The 18720-nt window shown below is 40.4% G+C and overlaps 2 protein-coding genes, 1 long non-coding RNA gene and 1 other non-coding gene across 4 annotated transcripts; 3 read left to right on the top strand and 1 right to left on the bottom strand.

The window, feature by feature from the left end:
- The first annotated feature begins 238 nt into the window (after positions 1-238).
- LOC140833658 (uncharacterized) lies at positions 239-971 on the top strand. Its single transcript, XM_073197983.1, has 2 exons — positions 239-425; positions 499-971. Exons 1-2 carry the CDS (start codon positions 239-241, stop codon positions 969-971), a joined length of 660 nt encoding a protein of 219 aa, XP_073054084.1.
- A 490-nt stretch (positions 972-1461) lies between these two features.
- On the top strand, positions 1462-8732 carry LOC140833277 (uncharacterized). The gene is made up of 3 exons (XR_012118392.1): positions 1462-1829; positions 7802-7931; positions 8037-8732. It is a non-coding gene; the product is annotated as an uncharacterized lncRNA (long non-coding RNA).
- A 1567-nt stretch (positions 8733-10299) lies between these two features.
- On the bottom strand, positions 10300-10695 carry LOC140833657 (uncharacterized). The gene has a single exon (XM_073197982.1). It carries the CDS (start codon positions 10693-10695, stop codon positions 10300-10302), a length of 396 nt encoding a protein of 131 aa, XP_073054083.1.
- A 1268-nt stretch (positions 10696-11963) lies between these two features.
- LOC140835623 (small nucleolar RNA R71) lies at positions 11964-12069 on the top strand. The gene has a single exon (XR_012118944.1). It is a non-coding gene; the product is annotated as a small nucleolar RNA R71 (small nucleolar RNA).
- Positions 12070-18720: the final 6651 nt, after the last annotated feature.

Here is an 18720-nt window from a genome sequence, read left to right as displayed (position 1 = left end):
TTTGGCAGTATTCAAGCCAACGAACTTTGCAGATTTGATGGGCGCTGCAATGAGCGATGAAACAGATATCAAACGTCGTGAAGAAGAAAACAGAAAAAAGAGACCGTTGGTCGGCCAATCTGCTCAGAATGGTCCCAAATTCAAGAAGCAAAATTATTCAAGTGGCCCTTCAAGATGAAACTTTAACAGTGCGGGCAGTACAGAAGGAAAGTGGTGAGATACGTGTCGATAGAAGCACATGGGGGAATGTTATCGGAAAACAGGTGCTTGTTTCAAATGCAGTAAAGTGGGTCACCGGATTAAGGATCGTCCAGACAACAAAGACAAAGGGACGAGACCTAACAAACCAAATGAAAACAAGACTAATGCCCGGGTGTATGCAATAACTCAGGAGGAAGCAGATAACACCAACAAAGTGGTGGCAGGTACTATCTTACTCAATGAAATACCTGTATATACCTTGTTTGATTGTGGTGCTACACACTCATTTGTCTCTAGAAGTTGATAAGAAGCTTAAACTTGAACATGATACTCTTAGTGAACCGTTAAGAGTGGCAACACCGGCGAGCAAAATAATTGAGACCCGCAAAGTGTATCGAAACTGTAAAATTTGTATCAGCAAAAAAATTTTTGAGGCAGAATTGATTCAACTCAATATGATTGAGTTTGACACCATTTTTGGAATGGACTGGTTAGCTAAAAACCACGCCACAGTAGACTGTCAAGATATTAGACTTCAGACTCCGACTAAAGAGGAAGTCATATATCATGGGAAATCCAAAGAACAAAAATCTCTGCTATCTGCCTCACAATCCTGGAAGGCCATAAAAGGAAGAGATGAAATTTATCTAGCAGTAATTAATGAGATCAAAAAAGAAGAAGTCCCAAAGTTGGAAGATATTCCAATTGTTCAAGAATTTTCAGATGTTTTCCCCGAGGAATTACCAGTGAGATACCCGATAGGGAAGTAGAATTTGAAATTAATTTGGTCCCTGGTGCTGCACCAATCTCAAAGGCACCATACCGAATGGATCCAGATGAATTAAAGGAGTTAAAGGAACAACTTCAGGAATTACTGGACAAGAAAGAGGTCCATCCCAGTGCATCTCCGTAGGGAGCCCCGGTGCTATTTGTGAAGAAAAAAGACGGAAGCATGATGCTCTGTATTGATTACCGGGAGTTAAACAAGATCACCATAAAGAATAAGTACCCACTCCCGATAGATTATCTTTTTGATCAACTAAAAGGAGCCAAGGTTTTCTCAAAACTCGATATGAGGTCTGGTTATCATCAGGTGAAGGTCAAAGCGGAGGATATACCTAAAACTACGTTCAGAACAAGATATGGACATTACGAATTCACAGTAATGCCTTTTGGTCTAACAAATGCTCCTGCAGCATTCATGGACCTTATGAATCGGGTAAGGAGGGGAGGATGTATGACCCGAATATTTTGTTGTATTTTATTCAGTTGTATTGTAGTTCAGTTTCGATTTCGAGGACGAAATCTTTGTAAGGAGGGGAGGATGTAATGACCCGAATATTTGTTTTGAATGAAGTAATAATTAGACATAATTAATGAGTTGTTAATTAAGTATTATTAAGGAATTGATAATTCGGGATTAAGCTGTTGGTATCCACCGAATTTTAAATAGATAACCCGACCTACTTCGGATTACATTGTCTCGAGAAATCCAACTAGACCAGTGAGATTCTGACAAGTGGCAGATAAGATTGGTTCAGATTTTCTGAAATAGTGCGGATGCAGCCTATAAATAGAAGCCGATTCTTTTGTTTCCTTCACCGCATTCTTCAGAGAGAGTTCTAGTTGTACCTTAGGTTCTCTAACCAGTTTATTGGGCACTTTGGTGTCGGGAAGTTTCAGAGCTAGTATCGACTCGAGAAGGGGTTGGTGAACTGAGATCGAGACATCATCAGCGGGCTGACGACGGACGCAGGTATAATCCTAAATCCTTAAAAAGTGATTTAAGGATCATTAGGGAGATCTTTGTAGCATGTTTGATCTGGTTTGTTAGTGATTTCTTTATGTTGGTATTGTCTAGGTTCAGAGCTTTCTGTCAGATTGTTTTAGTGAGGTACGTGATGTACTGACTGAGATATTCAAGCGTAGTATACACACTTATAAGCTGCATATTTATCTGTTGCATGATACATGTTTTACTACTTTGGCATATTATGCATGACATATCATGTTGGGCCTGATATCTTTTGAGATATACCTCGTTTGTTGGGGCCGCTCAGCCCTATTCTGTATTGTGGACGTTGGGGCAACGAGAGCTACAGTGTCCGACGGGACCCGCGGGCTCTGATGACCTGGGCATTGCAGGTCCACGTCTTGATGATGAGTGAGGGAGCCAAAACATGCCTAGGGCAGATCAGAGACTACACACTCGGACGCCTCTACACTGAGCATGAGATTCTTGACTTGATCCTTGATATCCGAGCATATTGCATTTCGCATGCATCATATCAGTTTGTATACTCGTACATTCTCGTATTGGGCGATTGTCGCTCACGTCCTTGTTTTCATCTTGGACACCCCATTCCACGGGGCAGGTCTTAGGTTGGACGGTTCAGACGACCAAGGCAGTGGCTAGAGCAGTTGGGTTTTCGGTGGTGATCTAGTGGAGGTTTTTTGTGGTTTATCGTTTTCTCGTTCAGAATCATGTATTTGTAATGGTTGTATTAATGTTTAAGAGTGCTGTTACTGTTTTGTTTTCATTTGGGTTGTAAGATGATTAAGTATTTGGTTTCCGCTGTTTAATTTTGTTATTAAGTTTAATGTTGCATGTTTATTAGTCTGTTTAGTAGTTGCTCGGGTAAGGGCGCTACATTTGGTGGTATCAGAGCATGCAAAGATTTTTGGGACATTAGTATTTCTGTTTTGAGGATTTAGAAGTTGATTTTAGTTTCATTTCAGATGTCAGGAGATGGAAGCAGTCATGGTAGTGTGGGACATGGCCGTTATGGCGACGATGAGGCTGGCCGAGAATATCGTCGTAGAGATCGTGACGGAAGGCGTCACCGAGATCATGATGAAAGGAGACGCAGGAACCGTGTCAACATTATGGATTTCATGAAGATTGAACCTCCACCGTTGACCGGAGATGAGAATGCTGATGTTGCTGAAGCTTGGGTCGATATCATGGAGCAGTGTTTTCGAGTGCTGGACTATGACGAGGATGAAAAGATGGAGGTAGCCGATTTCATGATCCAAGGAAAAGTTCGGAAATGGTGGAAACATGTTTCTGCCATTCTAGTTCAGCAGCATGGGCGGATTCGTTGGGAACATTTCCGTCTGGCCTTCATCAATCATCACTTTCCGCCAGCTCTTCGCCAGGCGAAGGAGATGGAACTGTTGACCATTAAGCAAGGAGATTCGAACATTGAGGATTATCAGAAGCGTTTTACGGATCTGTTGCCGTACGCTCCTCACATCAGTGAGAATTATGCAGCAAAATATTCTCACTTTTTGAATGGTTTGAACCAGGAGATTTTTGATCGGGTTTCTGTCTGTGATGATCCTACTTCGTACGAAGGATTAGTGAATCGTTGTCGTCAAGCCGAGATCAGTATTGCTAGGAGGAAGGCTATGCAAGCTAGCAAAAGTTCTAGTTCGTTGGGACCAAGATGTCAGTCTTTCAAGAAGTCTGCATCTTCTTCTTCTTCTGGTTCTGGAGGAGTACATAGCTTTGGCAGGAAAAAGATGCAATGTGGCCACTACGAAGGTTATCACACGACGGAGAATTGTCGAAGAACAACAGATGCATGTTTCAATTGTGGTGGTTTTGTTCACATGAAGAGGGATTGCCCTAATTTTGAGAATCAGAGTGGAGGCGGAGGTTCTCTGACAGGGTCTTATAGTGGAAAACAGTCTGAGGCCACTGTGCAACAGAAAGGTTTTCCTACTCAAGGTTCTCGTCGTGGAGGAATATCACAAGGATCTCATCAACGCCCACGAGTTCAGGGGCAAGTGTTTGCCTTAAACCAAGAGCAAGCTGAGGAGCATAACGAGGGAGTCATTGCAGGTAATTTTCTTTTATGTGGTATTCCTGCATATGTATTGATTGACACTGGGGCATCGCATTCATTCATAGCATCAATGTTTGTTAAGAAACATAAACTACCCTACGTGTCATTAGATGTTTTTTTGTCGGTGTCTACACCGATGGGAGAAGAGGTTTTATCTAAGCGACTTGTAGTAGACTGTTTGTTAGAGTTTGAGGGAAAATACTTGTCTGCCAATTCGATGATATTGGCTATGGAAGATTTCGATTTTATTATGGGAATCGACCTTTTGACTAAGTATAGAGCGACGGTAGATTGTTATCAACGTCTCGTTCAGTTTCGTCCAGAAGGAGATGAGAATTGGTTCTTCTTTGGTGAGGGAGCTCGACCACCAATGCCAGTAGTGTCTACTGTAAAGGCACAACGGGCTTTAGCAAAAGGAGGAGAAGGATACCTCATTTATGCTGTTGACGTATCAAAGGATGTAATCGACGTGAAGAACATTCCAGTTGTCGATGGATATCCTGATGTTTTCCCCGATGAAATTCTTGGATTTCCTCCAGAGAAGGAAGTGGAAGCGGAGATAGAGTTGGTATCAGGAACTGCACCTATCTCCAGAGCGCCTTATAGATTGGCACCAACAGAGATGAAAGAGTTGAAACAACAGTTACAAGATCTTCTTGACAAAGGTTACATTAGACCCAGTGTGTTTCCTTGGGGAGCACCAGTGTTGTTCGTTAAAAAGAAGGATGGGACTATGCGGCTTTGCATAGATTATCGACAGTTGAACCGAGTCACATTCAAGAATAAATATCCGTTACCACGGATTGATGATTTGTTTGATCAACTGCAAGGGACTTCAGTGTACTCGAAGATCGATTTACGGTCTGGATATCATCAACTTCGAGTTCATCAACGTGATATCCCTAAGACTGCATTTCGAACAAGGTATGGGCATTACGAGTTTCTACTGATGCCGTTTGATTTGACGAATGCTCCGGCAGTATTTATGGATTTGATGAACCGAGTATTCTAGGAGTATCTTGACAAGTTTTTCATTGTCTTTATTGATGACATACTGGTATACTCTCGTAGACTTGAAGAGCATGCACAACATTTAAGGATTGTGTTGCTAACCTTAAGGAATCACCAACTGTATGCTAAGTTGAACAAGTGCGAGTTTTGGCTCGACAGAGTTGTTTTCTTGGGACATGTTATATCCAAATATGGGATATCAGTGGATCCTATCAAGATCGAAGCAGTGTTGATTTGGGCACGACCGGAATCAGCTCAAGAGATAAGAAGTTTTCTAGGTTTGGCAGGTTATTACCGAAGATTCATCTCAAGATTTTCTCAGATTGCCAAACCATTGACTCAACTGACCTGTAAGAATGTGCATTTCGAATGGACTCATGATTGTGAAAATAGTTTCAATGAACTGCGTCAACGTTTGACAACTACACCAGTTTTAGCTCTGTCATCTGGATCAGGAGGGTACATTGTGTACACTGATGCATCACTTCAAGGACTTGGGTGCGTTTTAACCCAGAATGGTCATGTGATTGCATATGCATCCAGACAGTTGAAGAAACATGAAGAGAATTATCCAGTTCATGATCTGGAATTGGCAGCGATTGTGTTTGCTTTGAAGATTTGACGACATTATCTCTACGAGAGAGATTTGAGATTTTTTTACAGATCACAAGAGTTTGAGGTATATCTTCACTCAAGCAGAGTTGAATATGCGTCAAAGAAGATGGATGGATTTGTTAAAGGATTATGATTGCACAATCAAGTATCATCCAGGATCAGCGAATCTTAAAACTGATGCTCTTAGTCGCAAGGTGAGATTATCTGCACTTCAGACAAGTTTCATATCAAGTGTAATCCAAGATTGTTGTTCTCTGGGATTTCACTTCCGTCATAAGAAAGGAATGAAACAAATTCGAGTAACGAGCATTTTATCTGAACCGATGTTGTATGCCAAAATCAGAGAAGCTCAGTTTTCTGATCCGAAGGTGGAAAAGTTAGCAATGTTAGCTAACGGAGACAACACATCTGGCTTTGCGTTCCAAACAGATGGAACCTTGTGTTTGTCAGGAAAAATCGTAGTTCCAGAAGATTCTAAATTGAGAGACGAGATTTTATCTCAAGCTCATAGGAGTAAGTTGAGTATCCACCCTGGAAGCATGAAAATGTATAAGGATTTGAAGACCAAGTTTTGGTGGAAAGGTATGAAGAGAAGTGTTTACCAGTTTGTAGCCAAGTGTTTAGTTTTTCAGCAAGTGAAAGCTGGACATCGACGACCAGGAGGATTACTTCAGAATCTTCCTATCACTGAGTGTAAGTGGGAGCATGTAAGGATGGATTTTGTCACCCACTTGCCACTGTCTTCTAAGAATTGTGATGCAATTTGGGTTGTTGTGGACCGACTGACTAAGTCAACACATTTCATTCCGTATAGTCGGGAATATAGTTTCGATCGCATGGCAAGACTATACATCCAAGAGATTATTAAATATCATGGTGTGCCAACAAGTATAATCAGTGATAGAGATACACGCTTTACCTCAAGGTTCTGGGGAAGTTTTCAAAAAGCGTTGGGAACGGTATTGAGTCTAAGTACTGCCTATCATCCAGATACCGATGGTCAGTCTGAGGACTATTCAGACGCTTGAGGATATGTTGCGTGCTTATGCTTTGGATTTTGGACCAGTATGGCATTATCATCTGCCACTTGTGGTGTTTGCATATAACAATAGCTACCACAGTAGCATTGGTATGGCCCCGTTCGAAGCATTGTATGGTAGACGTTGTCGTACTCCTTTGTTTTGGGACGAAGTAGGAGAACGACAAGTGAAAGGACCTGAATTAGTGCAACAAGCGATTGATGTAGTGGAATTGATCAAGAAGAGAATTAAAACTGCACAAGATCGTCAATCGAGTTACGCGAATACCAAGCGTAGACCTCTACAGTTTCAGTCAGGGGAAAAAGTTTTCCTTAAAGTTTCACCGTTCCGCAGGGTGATGAGATTTGGAGTCAAGGGAAAATTAGCCCCAAGATTCATCGGACCTTTTGAGATCTTGGAATGTGTTGGAAATTTGGCGTATCGATTGGCTTTACCGCCGTATCTGTCCAGCATTCATAATGTCTTTCATTGTATGGTTGCTACGACGGTATGTAGCAGATGAATCGCACGTTCTTGGTCGGACAGATGTTCAACTTGAGGAAGACTTGACTTATGTCGAGCAGCCGCTTTTAATCCTGGGCAGGAAAGAGAAAAAGCTCAGAAACAAGACCATTCCACTTGTTCTAGTGCAATGGCAACGCCGAGGTACTGCAGAAGCGACTTGGGAGTTAGAGAGTCGTATGCGGTCAGAGTATCCACATTTGTTTTAAGTTGTATTTTATTCAGTTGTATTGTAGTTCAGTTTCGATTTCGAGGACAAAATCTTTGTAAGGAGGGGAGGATGTAATGACCCGAATATTTGTTTTGAATGAAATATTAATTAGACATAATTAATGAGTTGTTTATTAAGTATTATTAAGGAATTGATAATTCGGGATTAAGCTGTTGGTATCCACCGAATTTTAAATAGATAACCCGACCTACTTCGGATTACATTATCTCGAGAAATCCAACTAGACTAGTGAGATTCTGACTCGTGGCAGATAAAATTGGTTCTGATTTTCTGAAATAGTGCGGATGCAGCCTATAAATGGAAGCCGATTCTTTTGTTTCATTCACCTCATTCTTCAGAGAGAGTTCTAGTTGTACCTTAGGTTTTCTAGCCAGTTTCTAGGGCACTTTGGTTTCGGGAAGTTTCAGAGCTAGTATCGACTCGAGAAGGGGTCGGTGAACTGAGATCGAGACATCATCAGCGGGCTGACGACGGACGCAGGTATAATCCTAAATCCTTAGATAGTGATTTAAGGATCATTAGGGAGATCTTTGTAGCATTTTTGATATGGTCTGTTAGTGATTTCTTTATGTTGGTATTGACTAGGTTCAGAGCTTTCTGTCAGATTGTTTTAGTGAGGTACGTGATGTACTGACTGAGATATCCAAGCGTAGTATACACACTTATAAGCTGCATATTTATCTGTTGCATGATACATGTTTTACTGCTTTGGCATATTATGCATGCCATATCATGTTGGGCCTGATATCTTTTGAGATATACCTCGTTTGTTGGGGCCGCTCAGCCCTATTCTGTATTGTGGACGTTGGGGCATCGAGAGCTACAGTGTCCGACGGGACCCGCGGGCTCTGATGACCTGGGCATTGCAGGTCCACGTCTTGATGATGAGTGAGGGAGCCAAAACATGCCTAGGGCAGATCAGAGACTACACACTCAGGCGCCTCTAGACTGAGCTTGAGATTCTTGACTTGATCCTTGATATCCGAGCATATTTCATTTCGCATGCATCATATCAGTTTGTATACTCGTACATTCTCATATTGGGCGATTGTCGCTCACGTCCTTGTTTTCATCTTGGACACCCCATTCCACGGGGCAGGTCTTAGGTTGGACGGTGCAGACGACCAGGGCATTGGCTAGAGCAGTTGGGTTTTTGGTGGTGATCCAGTGGAGGTTTTCTGTGGTTTATCGTTTTCTCGTTCAGAATCATGTATTTGTTATGGTTGTATTAATGTTTAAGACTGTTGTTATTGTTTTGTTTTCATTTGGGTTGTAAGATAATTAAGTATTTGGTTTCCGCTGTTTAATTTTGTTATTAAGTTTAATGTTGCATGTTTATTATTCTGTTTAGTAGTGGCTCGAGTAAGGGCGCTACATTACATCTCCAACTTTAGCTAGGAATATGATTTCATTCCTTTATTCGGCTCCCCCACACCTTACATCTCCATCTATCTTTTTTTTTCTTTTTTTCTTTTTTTTTTGCTGCTGATAGTTACCTTGATTCGAGAGAATATAGTCAAGCTCAATTTCCACCTTCAAACATCTTCGTTCCCCACTTTAGTTTTAAATTTTCACCACCTTATCATGCATGCTTCTAGTTCTAACATTTGTGCAAAGAGAATTCAATTTTTTAAATAAAATTTTATGTCTTTACCACAGTATGTGCTAAAGGTGTGCGAATACACGACAGACAGGGCATGTCTCATCACTTCCTAATCATCCTTGGCTAACAATGTACTACTTCAAACACTGTCGGCTGACACACACCAATACAAAAATTACTAACACTAAATGCCAACAAATATAACCAACAAGACACCAAAAATAAACGCACGAAACAACACCCATCCATCTCCCAATACTAAAGTCGAGCATTGTCCCCAATGCAACAGACTATAGAAAAAAAGACAGATAGTGCATAACAAAATGGGTGTAAAATAAACGACGCATGCAACAGAAACAGAGATAACTGAAATGATCTAAACGAAATGCAAGAACTAAAAGAAAAGGTACAGAAGTGACTCCTCTCTCAATGATCATCCTCCTCGTGCGCCTTTGGGGGAATGACTCCAGCGTCCGGCTCTGGTGCATCTTCATAGTGGAAATAAGTCTCCGCCCGGGCGGATAACTCTCAGCTTTTTAAAAAAAATTTGAAAAGGGCGCGCCCGGGCAGATGTAAATATCCGCCTGGGCGGAAACCTCACGGAAATTCATAATTTTTGATAAAAGAAGCGCGCCCGGGCGGTAATAAATTTGCGCCCGGGTGGAAGCTTCACGACATTCCCCTTTTTTTATAGAATAATAAGAACACAAACTAAAAATCGAATTAAAACGAGTAAAGAGAGAAAGAAATTAGTTCTCAATTTATAGTCAATAGCTAGACTGCAAGTTCCCCTAAATTCTGATTGTTTTGGAATCGAGTGACTTCAATTTGTCGTTCCCCTGTGACACCTAAATATTTCTTCAGTCTTTGAGCATTGACTGTGAATGGCTCAAATTTTTCATCTCTCATAGTTATGTCTCTCGAGGGAAACACCTTGGTGATCATGTAAGGGCCCGTCCACCTTGGCTTCAGCTTGCCAGGAACCAGGCGCAACTTGGAGTTGTATAGCAACACCGCTTCACCTTCTTTGAATTCTCTCGACGTGATGCGCTTGTCAAGTGCTAGCTTTGTAGGCTCTAAGTACACGTACTTCAGGTGTGGAGGCCGTGGTTTTAGCTCACGTGTTGGCGGTTCCTCAATGCTTGACTTCTGAGGGGTCAAATCTCTTCGATCCCCCATGTTCTCCAATTTCATCCTTTCTGGCTTCCATTGATGGTTGGCATTACAGTACGCCTCTCTTGCAGATTATTCTTCATCGAGTTCATCCTTCTTCAATTTAGTGGTGAGCGTGGCTTCCAATGGGTCCTTCATAGCATCCTGGACAAATTGACACACAAGTGAATCCGATGAATCAACCATAAAACAATCATTAGTGCGCAGTGTGTGATTAAGAGCGTTAAAAACATTAAAAGTGATTTCTTCCTTTCCCACTCTCAATCTCAACTTCCCTTCTTGCACTTCAATCACGGCCTTTCTAGTTGCAAGGAACGGTCTCCCTAAAATCAAAGGCATCTCCCTATCCTCTTCCATGTCAAACACCACAAAATATGTAGGAAATATAAACTTTCCCACTTTTACCAACACATCTTCTTTGACTCCTCGTGGATGTTTGACGGATCCGTCAGCTAGTTGCAAGGACATCTATGTCGGTTTAGGCTCGCCCAATCCAAGTTTCCTGAATACAGATAAAAGCATAAGATTAATGCTCGCACCAAGATCACATAAAGCTTTAGGAAAAACAACATCACCGATCATGCAAGGGATAGAAAAACTCCCTGGATCTTTTAGCTTTGGTGGGATCTGGTTTTGTACCAATGCAGATCAATTCTCACTCAATTTTACCGCCATGTGATCCCCCAACTTCCTCTTATTAGCTAAGATGTCTTTCAGAAATTTAGCATAACTCGGCATTTGCATCAAGGCATCAACAAAAAGAATATTGATGTGCAATTTTTAAATACCTCAAGAAACTTACCGAATTGCGCATCAAGTTTTGCTTTTTTCAATGCTGCAGGAAACGGAGGAGGTATAACAATTTTGGATTGTGCAGTGGGTGCTGGTGTAGAGTTAGAAAACTTACCTTTGTGCGTACTAACCGCTTCTTTTCCTTAATCCTCTTTTTCTTTTTTTTTTTTCCTGGTTCAAGTACTTTTCCATTCCTCATTGCTATGGCTTTCACTTGCTCTTTAGGGTTAGTCTCAGTGTTGCTTGGCAAGGTGCCTGGCTCTCTACTTGCTAGCTGCCCAATCTGATTCTCTAGCCCCTTTATCGATGCATCTTGGTTTTGGAGTCTAGTTTCAGTGGACGAGATAAACTTAGACACCATTTGCTCTAAGTTGAACTTTTCTTCTCTAGGAGGGTCAGATCTATACATCGGTTGTTTCCCATATGGTTTTCCTCCTTGTGGTCGATTTTGACTGTTTTGACCACCCCATGAGAAGTTGGGATGTTGCTTACATCCAGGGTTATATGTGTTCGAATATGGATCATTCCTCGGACGGTTGTGGACACCCACTTGATTCACCGGCGCCTCATTTTGCACATAGAAGGGATTGTCATCTTGACAGTCCTTCACAAAATGTTCACCTCCACACTTTTCACAGAATATCTCTTGAAGACGCATAGCCGTGCCATCCATATTCAAGCTGTCTAATTTCCTGTTCAAAACATCAACATCAAGTTGTGTAGTAATAGCAGAAAGGTCAGTTACATGGTGGACTCCTGCACTTCTCCGCTGGTTGTTCCTTTCAGATTGAGGATGATAGCTGCTGGCAGCCATCTCCTCCAACAGCTCATATCCCTCTTCAGCAGTCTTCCTCAATAGGTTTCCACACGCATCAGCATCTATCATAGTACGATTAGGAGTAAGCAAGCCATAATAAAAGGTTTGAACGACAAACCCAAGTGAAAGTTCGTGATGAGGACATCTTCTTAACAAATCTTTGAAGCGTTCCCATGCCTCATATAAAGACTCCTGGTCGAATTGAGCAAATGTGGTGATGTCTCACCGCAGCTTCATGGTCTTGGATGGAGGAAAATATTTAATGAGAAATGCTTTTGCCATGTCCTCCCATGTGGTGATCGAACCTACAGGCAAACAATTAAACCATGCTTTAGCTTTATCACGTAGGGAGAAAGAAAATAAACGCAATCTAACAGCATCATCAGAAACTCCATTAAATTTAAAAGTATCACAACTTTCGAGAAAATCTGCGATGTGCGTGTTTGGGTCATCTACTGCAGATCCTCCAAATTGGACTGTGTTCTGAATCATCTGAATTATAGCTGGTTTGATTTCGAAGTGGTTTGCCCGCACAATAGGCCTCACAATTTTGGGGCGTTCCATCCGAAGAGGGTTGGGCATACTCCAGCATTGGTATGCGGCGCGGCATCTCAACATGTCTATCTTCACGATGTTCCTCCTCACGATCGTTCTCGTGCCTCTCCATCAGTTCTTTCAGTCTCTGCTGTTGTCTTCTCTTGCGGAAAGTTTTTTCAATTTCAGGGTCGAACTGCTCAAGATCCACGTCAAGTGACTTTGACATGCACTTGACGAGATATCTGTAACAGAATATGGAGTGTTAATTTAATAAAATGAAACAATGCTAAAGAAAATAAGTAATAATAAATTTGTGAATTAAAAGTCCCCGACAACGACACCAAAAATTTGATCGAGCAAAACTTGAACTGTGAAATCCTTAATAAAAATTTGGTTTTATATGCTCAAAAATTAATCGCAAGTGCACGATGTCAAGTAATAGTATAATGTACATGAGTACGAGTATCGTTCCACTGAAGACTGTATTTAACAATTATTATTTTCAGTTATTAAATCTTTAGAAACGAAAATTGATTGGTTGTTTTATTACTACTATGATCAAATAAACATGCAAATAAAAATATTCAAGAATTGATTAATGAGATCTAATATCTAAAATGGTTGAATAAAAATTCAATGAGAAATGAATTTTTTGAGAAAATCGGTTCACCTACCCCCGTTAATTAATTAATTCGTTTGATAATGATTATATGCTTCCGACAGGATTTCCTATTCAATTGAACACACTCTCTCGAGCTATGCCAAACTTATTCTACTCAATGAAGTAATTAAATGTCTTTAATTATTTATCAAGAGTGAATTGCAGGTCGATTTATGAAATCCCCTAGTTTTCGACCTTAGGACTATGACTATCGGCGCATATCCAATTTCATATGTCTATGTAAATTGTAGATCCTTGGATTATACTACTCGTTCCTATCACAAGTTATTCTCTCAAACTCACTCGCAATATAAAAACGTTTTCAAAGTTATCTACGCTCTAACAACACGTTAAAACAATAGTATAATAAAGAATAAATCAGAAATCGATATGTAAATTAATTAGATCAAAGTTTGGGGTAAGATCCCCTTAAATTCAAACAAATAATAAAATTAGCTACTAGAATTCACAGTGGAAATAAACACAACAATGTTTAAGAGATAAAACTAAATTAGAAAGACTAGAATTGACGAAAATTGCGAAGAACGATGCCCGGAAAGCTTCGAATCTTCAATCCAAGCGCAAAAATCCTCTCCAAAGCTTGCGCGGCTGCTCCAATGAAGTCTGAATAATGAAAATCGTGCCTAAAATCGTCCCTCTATCCTCCACATCCAGAAAATATGGTAAGGAATCGTCCAAAAATCTTTCCAAAATTATCGAGCGCGCCCGGGCAGACGTAAGTTTCCGCCCGGTCGGATGGTCTTCGCAGATTCTGTAGTTTTATTTTTCTTTAGCGCGCCCGGGCGGACATAAGTTTCCGCCCAGGCGGATGAATTTCGCAAAAAATGAATTTTCCCACAGCTCTCCTGCGCCCAGGGGGATGTGAATTTGCGCCCGAGCGGAAGTCATTCGCAAAATAATTCTTTTTTCTTCATTATTGCATGAATCTCCTGCATTTTCACACTGAGACATATGATTAATAATAAACATAATATAAACTAAAATGTAACCAAATGCATGCAATCTAAACGATAAATGCATCACAATGGGACAAAACATTACATGAAAAACAAGTAAAATCCACCTATATCAAAGGGTTTCCAGAAAGTCGACTGAAAATTCATTGTACTCGAAATGACAGCAGACTCGGTTTTGTGAACTAAAATTTTGATCCAAAATCATTTCAAACATTTTTGCTCCAACATTTGCATAACATACACAGATTTTTATTAAAATATGCATCAAAATATTTATCATGACAAGATCGATACGAAAAACCAAATATTATACATGCCTTTGCATCTAAACGCTCGAAGATGACGAATACTGGTGCGGTGGAATACGGGAGATGACCGGGGGACGATCCTGCACGATTTTCTTGCTCGAAAAAGGAACACAATTCTCCATAAATTTTCAAGAGAGAGGGGTGACTGCTGCTGAGAATTTAGAACCTTAGCTATATAAAAAATTTTCTGAACGTGTATGTGTGTGTTGTGTGTGTGCGTGAGTATGTGGTGTAGATTATGTGAAAATTTTCTTATAATTAATTAATTAACTAATTAAGAGCTAAACATACTTGGGTAAATAATTTGTAATATAAATAATACTAATCTAATTACATAACGCCCCCTAAAAGATTTAATAAACTAATTTACAAGGTTTAAAATCCCCACTACTGAACTTAGCAATTTTTTGGAAAAGCTTAAAAATCTCAGAATCACCTAATAAATTAAATTATGTTTTAAAATACTTAAATTTCAAAAATCATTTAAAATAACAATTTTCTTGACTTGAAATAAAATATCACATTTTCATAAATCGCCTAAATCGTCACAGGACTCTTGTCCAGATCCCGCATCGAACATTCGCCTGAAACACAAAACTCAAGAAAACATTTTTAACGTGCATCAAATAAACATGTAACAATTTAAAATAATGTGAATCGTAAATCATGTATGGTTAAAAATAATTTTAAAATATAATAAATATTTTTAACCATTTAATAAATGTAAGGGTTTACGTGTACGGATTTCGGGCTCTACAATTCCTTCTTCACTTAAATAAATTTCGTTCTCGAAATTAAATCTTAACAAACAACTCCGGATTACGACTTTTCATATATGCTTTGGCCTCCCAAGTGCCCTCCTCACTGATTGATTCAACCACTGCACTTTGACCAACCTGGTCATTTAGTTCCGAAGTCTCCGCTCCTGTCAGTGTAGAATTCGAACAGGTCTTTCCTCATATGATAGATCAGGAGCAAGCTGTAACGGCTCATAGCTCAAAACATGCGAATGATTTGCCATATATTTCCTCAGCATCGAGACGTGGAACACATTGTGTACTCCGGCCAGATTAGACGGTAGAGCTACACGATAAGCAAGTGTCCCAAATCTGTTAAGAATTTCGAATGGTCCAATGAATCTCGAACTCAGCTCGCTTCTCTTTCCAAACCTCATAACACCCTTCACAGGTGCTATTTTCACGAAAACATGATCTCCAACGACGAATATCGAGGTCCCTTCTCTTTTTATCAGCACAACTTTTTTGGAGACTCTGGGAGGTCTTCATCCTGTCTTGGATCTTGACCACCACGTTTGTAGTCTGCTGAAAAATCTCAGGCCAAGTTCTGATCTCTCACCGACTTCATCCCAATGAATCGGCGATCTGCACTTCCTTCCATACAGTGCTTCGTAGGGAGCCATACCTATAGATGATTGGAAACTGTTGTTGTAGGTAAACTCCACTAGATGTAGCTTCGATTCCTAATTCCAACAAAAATCGATCACACAAGCGCGCAACAAATTTTCCCATATCTGAATCACTCTCTCAGACTGGCCATCTGTCTGAGGGTGAAATATCGTATTGAATAGCAACTTCGTCCCCATAGCTAAATGCAAACTCTTCCAAAAGGACAATGTGAACTTAGGGTCTGTCAGACATAATAGAAACTAGGATCCCGTGCAATCTGACTATCTACCGAATATAGAGCTCTGCATATTGAGTCATGGAGAAAGTCATTTTCACCGGTGAGAAGTGTTCCGATTTAGTAAGCCGATCCACTATAACCCAAATGACATTAGATCCTTTGACAGACCTCGGTAATCCTACAACGAAATCTATGCTAATATTCTCCCATTTCCACTCGGGAATAGGGACTCGCTTAAGCATAGATGCAGGCCTCTGATCCTCTGATTTCACTTGTTGGGAAGTGAGACACTCGGATACAAATCGACAAATGTCCCTCTTCATCCCTATCCACTAATACAATATCTGTAAGTCCTTGTATATTTTGGTTCCTCCTGGATGGATGTAATATGGAGATGTATGTGCTTCTATCAAAATATAATATCTGATCGAACTACACTAGGCACCTACATCCTTCCTATGTACCTCACAATACCAGCTATCACTGCGTAGAGTACAATGCCCTTGGTTTCATCCTTCAGTCTCCACTTCTGTAACTGTTCATCCGAAGGCTGACCTCTACGGATTCGATCTAGCAAAGAATACTGGACTGTCAGATTAGACAACTTGGGCACTCTGCCCTTAGGATAAACTTCTAGGCCAAACCTTTGAATCTCTGACTGGAGAGATCTCTGAGCTGATAGCTGTGCTACGACCGCTACTTTCATGCTCAAAGCATCTGCCACAACATTAGCTTTCCCGAAATGGTAGCTCATTTCACAATCGTAGTCTTTTACCAACTCCAACCACCGTCTTTGTCTCATTTTCAGCTCTTTTTACATGAAGAAGTACTTGAGACTCTTGTGATCAGTTAATATATGGCATTTATAGCTGTACAAATAATGTCTTCATATCTTCAACGCAAATACAACGGCTGCTAACTCGAGATCATTAGTCGAGTAGTCCTTCTCATGCACTTTTGACTGTCTGGAGGCATAAACTATAACCCTACCTTGCTGCATCAATACTATGCCTAAACCTAGCTTAGATGCATTGGTGTACAATAAAAAATTTCCTTGCCCTGACGGAATGGCTAAAACTGGCGATGTGATAAGAGCTTGCTTCAGAGTATCAAAGATCTTCTGACATTCATCACTCTATACAAATTTAGCGTTTTTCTTAGTCAATGAAATGAGTGGCACTGCAATCGAGGAAAATCCTTGAATAAATTTCATGTAGTAGTCTGCCAAGCCTAGGAAACTACGGATCTCTGACGCGTTCTTCGACTCAACCCATTCTTTTACTGTCTCCACTTTAGCTGGATCCACCTCAATGCCACTGCTAGAAATGATATGACCCAAAAATGCTACATTCTCCAACCAGAATTCATACTTACGGAATTTCGCAAACAACTTACGGCTCTGCAAGACTTGCAAAACTATACTCAAATGCTGACTGTGCTCCTCATGGATTTTCGAGTATATAAGAATGCCGTCAATGAATACTATGACAAACTGATCTAGGTAGGGCTGAAATACTCGATTCCTTAGGTCAATAAAAAATTGATGAAGCATTCGTCATTCCAAAAAGAATCACTAAGAACTCATAATGCCCATATCTTGTTTTGAAGGCTATCTTATGAACATCTGAATCATTTACCTTCAGTTGATGATACTCAAAACGTAGATCTATCTTAGTAAACATTGTAGCTCCCTGCAACTGATCGAATAATTCCTCGATCCTTGGTAATGGTTATTTGTTTTTTATCGTTATCTTGTTCAATTCTCGGTAAGCAATACACAACCTCATGCTTTCATGTTTCTTCTTTACGAAGAGCACTGGTACGCCTCATGGTGAGAAACTAGGGTGGATGAATTCTTTGTCTAGGAGCTTTTGGATTTGCTGCTTGAGCTCTAATATCTCTGTTGGGACCAAACAGTACGGTGCCTTAGAGATTGGAACAGTGCCTGACATAAGGTCAATGGCGAACTCCACCTATCTCTCTGGTGGAAGGCCTGTGACATAGTCTGGAAAAACATCAGGAAAATCTCTGACAACCGATACATCAGATATCGACGGGGTGGGTGCATCAGGTGCTGAAATAACACTAGTCAAGAATGCCCGACACCCCTTATGCATAAGTCTTCGTGCTTGCATGCAAGAGATCATGTGAGGGAAACTTCTCCACCTTTCTGACTCAAAAAGAAATTGCTTCATGCACAACGGTCTTACCAACATTGATCTTTTCTAAATATCAATTAGAACCTCGTTCTTCATTAGCCAGTCCATCCCTAAGATAACATCAAACTCTGGCATTGGCAACACAATCAGATCGACATAAACTAGGTGGCCCTGTAGTTCAAGATCGATATCTATGACCACACTAGTAGCTAATAACTCCTCCCCTGATGGGACTGTCACAGAGTAACTCACGTCGAGTCTAATGGACTTGACTCCCAAATTATTGGCGAACGTCTCTGAGATAAAAGAGTGACTGGCCCCGGAATCTAACAAGACCTTCGTGGCAACTCTCTTAATGAAGATATTTCTTGAAGGACGTTAGTACAACACCAAAAACTTATATCCGAAAATACAAATCATAACCTCATGCATAATTGAAAATTTCTATCCAAAATCTCCAAAATACGGAAACAACATACTAATATCCCAAGAAAAAATTTGAAGAAGGCATGACAAAATAAATATTGTGCTGAATTAAATAGGTTACCAGTCAGTAGAGTCATGTCTCGGTTCGCCACTTCGGCATGCATGGCGAACA

Source organism: Primulina eburnea, chromosome 6 (assembly GCF_022965805.1).
Source record: "Primulina eburnea isolate SZY01 chromosome 6, ASM2296580v1, whole genome shotgun sequence".
Classification (NCBI taxonomy): Eukaryota; Viridiplantae; Streptophyta; class Magnoliopsida; order Lamiales; family Gesneriaceae; genus Primulina; species Primulina eburnea.
Note: the sequence above shows the minus strand (reverse complement) of the source record. Positions and strands in the feature narration are given on the sequence as shown.

Bases quoted from the DNA above. Each gene is read 5' to 3' on its own strand.
- LOC140833657 (XM_073197982.1), bottom strand. From the start codon at position 10,695: ATGTCCTTGCAACTAGCTGACGGATCCGTCAAACATCCACGAGGAGTC.
- LOC140833658 (XM_073197983.1), top strand. From the start codon at position 239: ATGGGGGAATGTTATCGGAAAACAGGTGCTTGTTTCAAATGCAGTAAA. The intron at 426-498 runs GTACTATCTTAC...ATTTGTCTCTAG, and splicing joins CACCAACAAAGTGGTGGCAG to AAGTTGATAAGAAGCTTAAA.